Source organism: Meleagris gallopavo, chromosome 8 (assembly GCF_000146605.3).
Source record: "Meleagris gallopavo isolate NT-WF06-2002-E0010 breed Aviagen turkey brand Nicholas breeding stock chromosome 8, Turkey_5.1, whole genome shotgun sequence".
Taxonomy (NCBI): Eukaryota; Metazoa; Chordata; class Aves; order Galliformes; family Phasianidae; genus Meleagris; species Meleagris gallopavo.
Window position 1 is genome coordinate 4,620,612 of NC_015018.2, and position 8,875 is coordinate 4,629,486.

Genomic DNA, 8,875 nt, shown 5'->3' on the forward strand with positions numbered 1-8,875 from the left:
AAAAAAAAAAAGCAGAAGCTTTTGTACAGGTTTACAAAGGTTTACAACACATTTCCAAACAGCAAAATGCTGCAAAGTTTGTCTTTAAAGTGACACTAAAAGTTGTTGATAAGTAGAGAGAATGCTTTTGGATTACTGACTTCCACTTGCTCCTCTGGTAGACTAGGGCTTCTCTCTACCAGTCCGTGCCTAAGATATGCATGGAAAGTTGATTTTAAATAAATGATGGAAAGGTGTAGATCGAGGGATACTTTATGAGCCTGGTCTCTGTTTTTTCTTGTGACCAGACCCCCAGCTTTCATTTGTCCATGGCTTTTTGAAGGATCTTTCTGAGAAGATTTTTTATTTGAAAGTGAATCTCATTTAAGGATTTCCATGTTTGCAATCAAACATTTCTCAGATGTGGAAGTGCAAAAAAGCTTTCTAGTAGCCCTGGTTGCAAACTAGAAGGATACTACTGGCTGTTGCTAGAATTATTGCAGCAGGCCATTTTGCATTAAATTGAGTTAGGATAAGCAGAGTGCTTTGTTTTTCTGTGGTGACTTGCTTCTCCACAGAAACAGGGCACTGGCAGACTGTGAAGCAGGGAAATGGGGCAGGCAGTGGTAGGTGCTAAATGCCAGCAGTATCCCCTCACTTCTGTGAAATTATCAGTTGACACAATGGAACTTCCGTAATGACCCAATGTATCTGAAATTATGTCTCTTTCTTTCAAATTGGATATATTAACTTCGGTGGTAACTATGGAAGTGACAATACTAAGTGGTACAGCTTCACAAACTGTATTGGCTGGAGCTCTGTGGACGCCTACACTGAAGTGTCTGAGCACAGACCTGCACCCAGTCCCCGAGGCTATAAATAAGCATCCCATCTGCTTCTGACAGCGTGTTGCAGGCAGGGTGATGCTGCCTATAGCTTGGTTGCAGTTTTTCTTAATCTTTTCGGAGAATCCTGGTGAATTGGTTTGGCAGTCGTTGCGGCCTTGCTGCAGCAGTGACACAACTGCAAGCTTTCAGACCCAGCTTGTATGTGAGTGATCTTTCTGCAGGTTGATCAGGGGCATCAGGAAGGAAGCTCCTGAAATACCCGGTGGCAGGAAATGTGAAGGAGGGACGCTTCAGGAGGAATTATTTGGGATGATTACAAATGCTTTTTTTCTTCTGTTAGAATTGTTTCAGTGAAGATCTGTGTGTCTGAAGGTGTAAGGAGCATACTGTGTTAAGTCTCTTTGCCTCGAAGTAGCCTCACCCTTCATGGCTTAATCTGTCAATCAGAATAGAGCTTAATCTGAATGGTTTTCTCCTTTCTTTCCAGGAAAGCACTGACAAGATACCAGATGCTTTTCAGGCACATGTTCTATTGCAAACATGTGGAAAGGCAGTTGTGCAACGTTTGGATCAGCAATAAGACAGCCAAGCAGTTCTCCCTGCATTCAGCTAAATGGTATGGCTTCCTTTTCTGCTGAGATTTTCCTTCTTCCTAGTTAGATACATTGTGACATGAATTGGATTTTGACATGGAACAGATCATTGCAAAGTTCTGACTGGCAGAGGGAGGTCAAACATAACATTTTAGGATGCAGTAGGAAGTGTCTGCTCAATAATCTTCGGGCTTCTTGACTTATTCCTCTTTGGTGGCACAAAGTTTGGAAAAGGAATCGTAGGAACACACAGTGTCCTGAGTTGGAAGGGACTCACAAGTATCTTTCAGTCCAGTTCCTGGCTCCGCACAGGACTACTCAAAATCCAATTACTATGTCTGAGAATGTTTCTTGAGCGCTGACAGCTTGGGGCTGTGACCCTGAAGAGCCTGTTCCATGCCCACCACTCTCAGTGATGGTCTCACTGAAGCATGAGGCAGGCCTGTGGCAGTGCAAGGAAACACCTTCTGTCTTGTCAACGGCGCTCAGTTCTCACAAGGTACCCTCAGCTACCTTGGCACTGACCTCAGCCAACATGAGCTCTTGCTCTCTTGACACCATAGAAGGATTACTGGAGGAGACCTGGGGGTATCTGTAGTGCAAGCCCCTGCTCACAGCATGGCTGTCACCAGTGGACAGGATACCCATAGCTGAAATGTGATCATTGCTCCGATGGCTTGTCCCAGTTTGTTGAAGACTGTTCTTATTTTGATGTCACAACCCGAAACCTTGAAGGGAGCTCTGTATAATTCTGCCATTCTAATTTTGAAGTGAAATGGCATTGAATACCCTTGATAGGAGGTGATTTGTTTAAATCCAGGGATCCCTGATCATACTGATGGATAGGATATTTTCAAGTACTCATTTAACAAGTAAGTGTTTATGTGCTAGAAAGAAACGTGAAGCATTTTGCATGTTATATTTTACACTAGCAAACACGTCTCACTAGTTAAAGTGATAAAATGGCTTTAATACTGTCCATTTATGGTTGGACGTGATCAGATTACAAATTAACTGTCTAGTGCACAGCGGGTTCAAAACTCTGAATCCCGCAATTGAGGGGAAAGTCGTTTCCATACATGGAAGTTAATCAGAGATGTTCTGCAATAACTTTGTAATCACTCTCAGACTGCAGCAGGGAATTTGCTAGGACAGAAATAGTTAGCTCTGCTTTGCTTGGCTATGCAAGCTTGGTTCTCTGTGGCATTTGCTAGCTCGGAGTTGTGTGGGTGTGATTTCTCCCCTAGGTTTGCTGGTGCTTTCACACTGCGGCAGCGAATGCTGAATTTTGTGCAGAATATCCAGTATTACATGATGTTTGAAGTGATGGAGCCAACGTGGCACATTCTCGAGAAGAACTTGAAATTGGTGAGTGTGTGTGCTTGAGAGAAGTTAGAACAGGAATCTTATGTTACCAAATTTAATGTAAGGAGAAGATGCCTTGTTTTAGTTACTGTTAAATGTTTTATTGGAGGAACTGTTCTTATCACACTACAAACAGTGCTGCTGTTCTGCATCACCTTTCTGCTTTGTTAGTCATGTATCCCTTTCCTCTACCAAACCCTCCTGTCTGTGCCCAACTTCCATGCTCTCTTTATCCTGTTATGGAAGGCTAGCATTCTGCTGAACATCAACAAGAATAAAAAAGTGTGGATAAGGAAGGAGGTGAGGTGCAAAGATCCCAAGCAGGTCCAGACATCTTCCTCTGATTCCTTGGCTGATTTACAGCTCTCTTAAAAGCCACGTCTGTGCTTTCTCTTCCTTGGAACTGCCAAAGATTAGGCTTTTGAGGCAGGAAGAGGCCTTTCACTTTATTTTTCATGTTAGGACTATTTGTTATAAAAAGAGTTTTTCCTCTTCAGATGGTTATTCTTCCGGTCTACTTCCACTAGGCTGGAGAACTTTTCCACCCCTGTGATGTCTGGGAGAGGCTAAGCTCATTTCCTGCTGGTTTTTATGCCTGACAAGGGGGTATCTGGGCAAGATTGCCTGACCTCTCCTTTCATGGACATACAGTGTTCTGGGCCGAGAGATTTTCTAAGTGTGTAACACAGTGTTCCTGGTTCATTGATCAAAATAAAGTCAGTGACTTCTCCAGAAGTTAACTCTTTGCCCTAGCACAAGCTCCAGGTAGCAGTTTTTATCTCCTGATGGGCATGTGAGGTGCCTTTATCACCTCAGAGAGAAGCATATTCCCAGTGAGCATCCTACCTCCCTGTTTTAAGCCAAGAATGAGAAGACCCCGGAAGAATAGAAGCTGACATTCCAGAACAGGCTGTTAAAGAAGCCCTCAGAGGCCTTCTGAAATGTGATGTAATCAATTCAGATTAGAAGGTTCCAAACAACAGAGAAAAAATCTGTTACTGGAAGACCGAGGATTTGTCTCTCTTAGGTAAACATATCTCTCCTTTCCCTTTTTACCTGACTGCAGTAGTGGTCCGGACTTTTGAATTACTGTTAGGCAGGTGAAATTCATGAGGCAAGTGAAGGATGATGCTTGATTACTGGCAGATCAAATGAAAGCTACAGAAAAGCTGCGAATACATGTTATCTATCTTGCCATCAGCCTGGCCCAGCCTGCAGCTTTGTTGTTTCCCTGGAACACATGCCAGAGCATTGGCTGGAATTGCCTGGCTGTGGCTGGTTTCTGGCATACAGCCTCTTTGGACAAGACTCCGTGGGAGGAAAACATTAAAGAGCAAAAAAAGATGGCATCCTAGGTTGCTTGGCACTGTTAACTAAAACAAGAGCAGAGACATAGGCTGCCTGCTCTGTTACATAGCAAATGGCTCCACTGGGTTCTGTGTGGTACAGGATCAAATTTAGGCTTTGATCCTGAGGGGAGTTGAGCAGATACATTGGCAGTGCTGGTCTAGAGCTTTGGTGTCCTGGTTTGGTTTTTCATTGATGTACTATCCTCCAACAGGCTTCTAATATCGATGATGTTCTGAGCCACCACACAAGCTTTTTGGACAACTGCCTGAAGGACTGCATGCTGACCAACCCTGAGCTGCTGAAGATCTTCTCCAAACTGATGTCTGTCTGTGTCATGTTCACAAACTGCATGCAGGTATGCACAGTCTCCCCCATTTTATCCTGCCAGCTACTCTGTGTGCTAGGCAGCCAGCCATGATGATCCCTTCTTCTAACATGATTCCTCTCTTGCTCTCAGTGTAGTCGGAAGAGCTTCTTTTCCCACCCACCAACAGGCTTTATGAGCTCAAACTTTCCTCCACATGATTTCTGTGGCTGTTCACAAAATTCTATGCACTCTTCTTTTCCAGAGTTGGAATCAGGTTCCTGTGGACCTAATTGCCTCTCTTCATCCATTCTTGCCGCAGAATTTGAGATGAAAACTGTAGGGCTGGCTAGGTTTTTGTTCTTGCAAAGGCCAGCTGAGGACCAGCCATGAGGGCTGATATCCTTAGGCAAACTCTAGTCAGTGTATCAGGGAACCTATTTAAAAACAAAAGAGAACCAGACACCTTCCTTTGGGCATATTAATTCTGTAAATTTAATCTCAGAGTTGGCTTTAGTGGCGATTAACTAGCTGCAGGGCTAGGAGGGTTGCGTCAACTTCATGCATTGCTGTTGTGGAGGAGATGGGTTTTAACCATATCCCCAACCCTCTGCCCTTTCCAGAGGTTCACCCAGAGCATGAAGCTGGATAGCGAGATGGACCGGCTCAGCCTAGAACATGGCACAATGCTGGGCCCACCAACAGAGGAAGAACGTGCTGAAGAGACTGCAAAGAAGAAGCTGACTAACAAGGTGGGGCACTGTGTGCATTGATGGGGCCCTCTAAATGTTGCCTGGGGCTGCAGCTTGATTGGAGCGGCCGTCCTGCCTCCTACAGGTGGACCTTTCTGGTTTTCAGCACACCTCTGGCTCCAAAAGCAGAATCTTTGTAGAATATGGGGGTATTTCTGAGGACGCTGTGGAGCACTGATGGCGCTCTCAAGTCTGCTTTGAGGACCTTGTCTCCCACAGCAGTCACTGCAATTGTTCTTCAGTTCTTAGCTGTATTTCCAGCTGTGTGCATGAAGGTGGATGAGCCAGTAAGCTTGGAGTCTGACAGCCCTTCCCTTTTGTATATGAGATATTTACCTTGTCTTTGTTTCTATATTTTTCCCTGTTTAGATGCGCGCTTACTAAGCCACTTGTTATGCTCTGCTGTTAGCAGAAAATAACCAGCAGCATATATTTGAGGATTATTCTACTGGGGTCTACTCTGGTGTCCTCCCAGATGGGCAAGGCAAGGTTTTTAACCATCGAGGATCTTGCATCTGTTTTGAAAATGTTATTGCAGTGCCTGAGTTACCATTCAGTTTTATGGCAGTATTTTTGACCAGGTTTTGAAAAAGGGATGGGATAGTTGCATCTCCTTGACAAACACAAATCCTTTGTCTTGGCAGCTTTTAGCAGAGCATGCTGACAACCTCCATCTGACATCTGGCTTCGAAGCAACGATCAACAAGTTTGATACTAATTTCTCAACGCATCTGCTGGATCTGTTGGACCGGCTGAGCGTTTACAGCACCAATGACTGTGAGCACAGCATGCTTAACATCATCTACAGGTGAGCCAGGGGTTTTCTCTCAGTAGCTCAGATTCAGCCCAGAAGCAGTGATTGCTGTTTTATAGCTGTGTGTGTCTGCCTCATCAGAGGAAAGACTGAAATTGCAAGAAATGTCACCTTGTGTTTCACGCCATACTTTGAAAAATAGTCTTTTGAATTATGTGATTTTTTTTCTGTTCTAATACACGTGTTAGTTCACATTGCTTTATGAAGTATTCCAGCAGGAGATCAAGCTTTTGGATGTCACTGCAGGCAGTACTGGGCATGGTCAACATAGTGCTGACAGCTAGGTTCCCTGCTCTTTTCATAGAAGAGCATCGTGACCCACCGTCCTCGAGTCTCAGCAGGAACATGTGGAGATCCTTCTGTTGGTGGCATCACCCAGCTCAGCCCCAGGCTGGAGCTGGTTCTCACCTTGCTTAGAAATGCAGAACAGTATCAAGTCCCTGACAATCCTTTCTGTCAAGAAACAGAAGTTCTGCAGCCTTCCATCACACTTTATCACATATCGTGCCAGAGATTACACCAATGCCTTTTCTGGCAATAGCTCAGGTGTCAGGTGTCCTCCCACCGGCATTATTCTTAACTTAGCAGAGGTTCACCTCTTGTCATTGACTCTCCACCCTTCTGTAAACTGTTTATGGATCCATAGGATGGTAGAAGCTCTCTCTTGTGGTGCTGCACCATGGAGACTAATGTTGCGTCCCATTTGATGCCACATCCCTGGTGCTGTGGCTGGGAGTTGACCCATGCAGAAGCTGTGCAGGCAGTGCTCCCAAATGCTGCAGACTTGTTCTTCACACGTTCTTCCTGCTTCTGATGAATAGAGAAGGATGGTGATTCAGCAGGATGTAAGAAAACAGAATGCTTCCGTTGTCTGTTTGCACTAAAGACAGTGACCTAAAACTGCATCAGGCTGTTTTCAGAGCAGGGTCTGAGGCCTCTGCCCCCAGGCACTTCCACATCCCACTTCTGTAGAAGGGCTGAAAAGGAAATACTGTGTCTTAATGTTGCCAGGGCATGTCTCCCAGTCAGGACTGCATAGGACCATGCAAATCTCCACTGAGGTTTTTGGCAGAGATGGACCTTGAGTTACAAAAGCAGGTGTCCCCATTTCCTCATCTGAAATACTGTATGTTAGCAGGACACACAGCAGAATGTGTCCTTCCATTTCCAGGGGCTGCTCAGTAGCATTTTAAGAAGAGGAAGCACCACGGCGAATGGCCAGATATGACATTTAGCTCTCATTCAGTCTGCACGAATTATCAGATCCAGTCTTGGACACTGTAGCAACCCAGGGACCAGAATGAAAGTGATTGCATCTAAAATAACATACCTGAGATAGAGAGAATAGATTGTGGAATTGGCTGATCCTCTCTTATGAACTCTAACCACAGATCTTCAGCGTGCTGAGGGTGCTCGGGTGTCTTGGCTTCATCAGCAGTGCTGACAGAGAGCTGGTGGCTGCAGAAAGTGCCCATAGTCACTGCCCAGTTGGGAAAGGATGCAGCATCAGAGCAGAGGGGACTGTCAGGTGGATGACTTTGAATCCAAATGCCCTAAAATCTTCACTCATTAAGTGCTGCTAGCACTCATCCTTCTTTCACAAATTTGGAAGCAACGGGAAGGCTGAGCTTGGAGGAGGATCACTGGGACGTACAGGGTGATGCAAAAAAGAGTGAATGTGTGCTCCAGCCACAGAATGAGAATACTGAGTGAGAGTGGGGTTTGGGAAGCACCGCACCTATCCTTAGGAGTTACAAAGATAATTTAATCCTAAAAACAGAGTTGGAAAGGAACAAGATTTAAATGAGTCCTGACCATGTAAGCCCGTAAGTTGGAATCAAAATTCAGTAAATAATCCTGCCTTAGTGTCATGTGTCCTTTGCGTAACATTTAAAGGACAAAAGAGATGTAAGCTTCTCAGCCAGGAGAAAGCAGCCGATAAATTCCATCTGTTGAGGCTGTTTTCCCCAGTCATGAAAAATATCAAGGAACAATTTGCTGCCACTTCTGAAAGATTGTTAAGCAACATGAAACTCAAATGTTGTGCCCATTCCGTAAGTTTTGGAACAACTTATTTGATAAATGAGGGGAGTAATTTCTGTGTGATGTGCAGGCTGCTGGCCCCTGTTGCTTGGTGCTGCTAGGGTGCACGTTTCTCATAGGATCGCAGAATGGTTCAAGTTGGAAGGGACCTCAAAAGTCGGATAGTTCCACCCCCCTGCTGTGGGAAGGGTTGCCAAGCATTGGATCAGGCTGCACAGGGCCCCATTCAGCCTGGCCTTAAAGCCACCAGGGATGGGGCAATCTCAGCTTCTCCGGGTAGCCTGTGCCAGGGCCTCACTGCCCTCTGAGTGAAGAATTTGTTCCTAGCCTAAAGCTCCCCCTCTTTCAGTTTAAATCAATTTCCCCTTGTCCTGTCACTGTCTGCCTGCCTGCTTGTATGCTCCTTCCAAGCACTGGAAGAAATATTCTCAGTTGCATGACTTTGCATTGCAGAGATGTGCCTGGGGAAGGCCGCAGCAGAATGGGGCTGGATGGGTCTGTGTGGTTCTGTGCCACCTGAGGCACTGCCCGGGTTACAAAGGAGATAGGCTGAATCTATCGGTGATGCCGCGTGCTGCAGCAGCATGTTAACCACCCGGGGCTGCAGGGCAAGCGGGTTGACTCCTTCCTGTGCTTTGTCCTACAGGTTGGACTTCAACGGGTTCTACACGGAGCGCCTGGAGCACATGTCTGCAGAGCGGAGCCAAAGGGCAGCCCCACCACCCCCCCGTGCCGCCGTGCCAACACCATGAAGGAGATGGAGGAGCACTGGAACCTCTGGAATGAGCGTGATGGATCTGCTCTTCTGAGAGGCTTTTGTGAAGTCT

The 8,875-nt window shown here is 45.7% G+C and overlaps 1 protein-coding gene across 2 annotated transcripts in view; it reads left to right on the forward strand.

Annotated features, from left to right (window-relative positions):
• TUBGCP2 (tubulin gamma complex associated protein 2) overlaps positions 1–8,869 on the forward strand; it is a 21,905-nt gene extending 13,036 nt beyond the window's left edge. Inside the window, exons 13-18 of one of the 2 annotated variants that reach the window (XM_010714158.1) lie at positions 1,315–1,443; positions 2,668–2,788; positions 4,347–4,490; positions 5,063–5,191; positions 5,836–5,999; positions 8,695–8,869. In XM_010714158.1, coding sequence (XP_010712460.1) covers positions 1,315–1,443; positions 2,668–2,788; positions 4,347–4,490; positions 5,063–5,191; positions 5,836–5,999; positions 8,695–8,800 — 793 coding nt within the window. In that variant the 3' untranslated portion in view covers positions 8,801–8,869. The other variant, XM_019617440.1, reaches the window with a different exon arrangement.
• Positions 8,870–8,875: the final 6 nt, after the last annotated feature.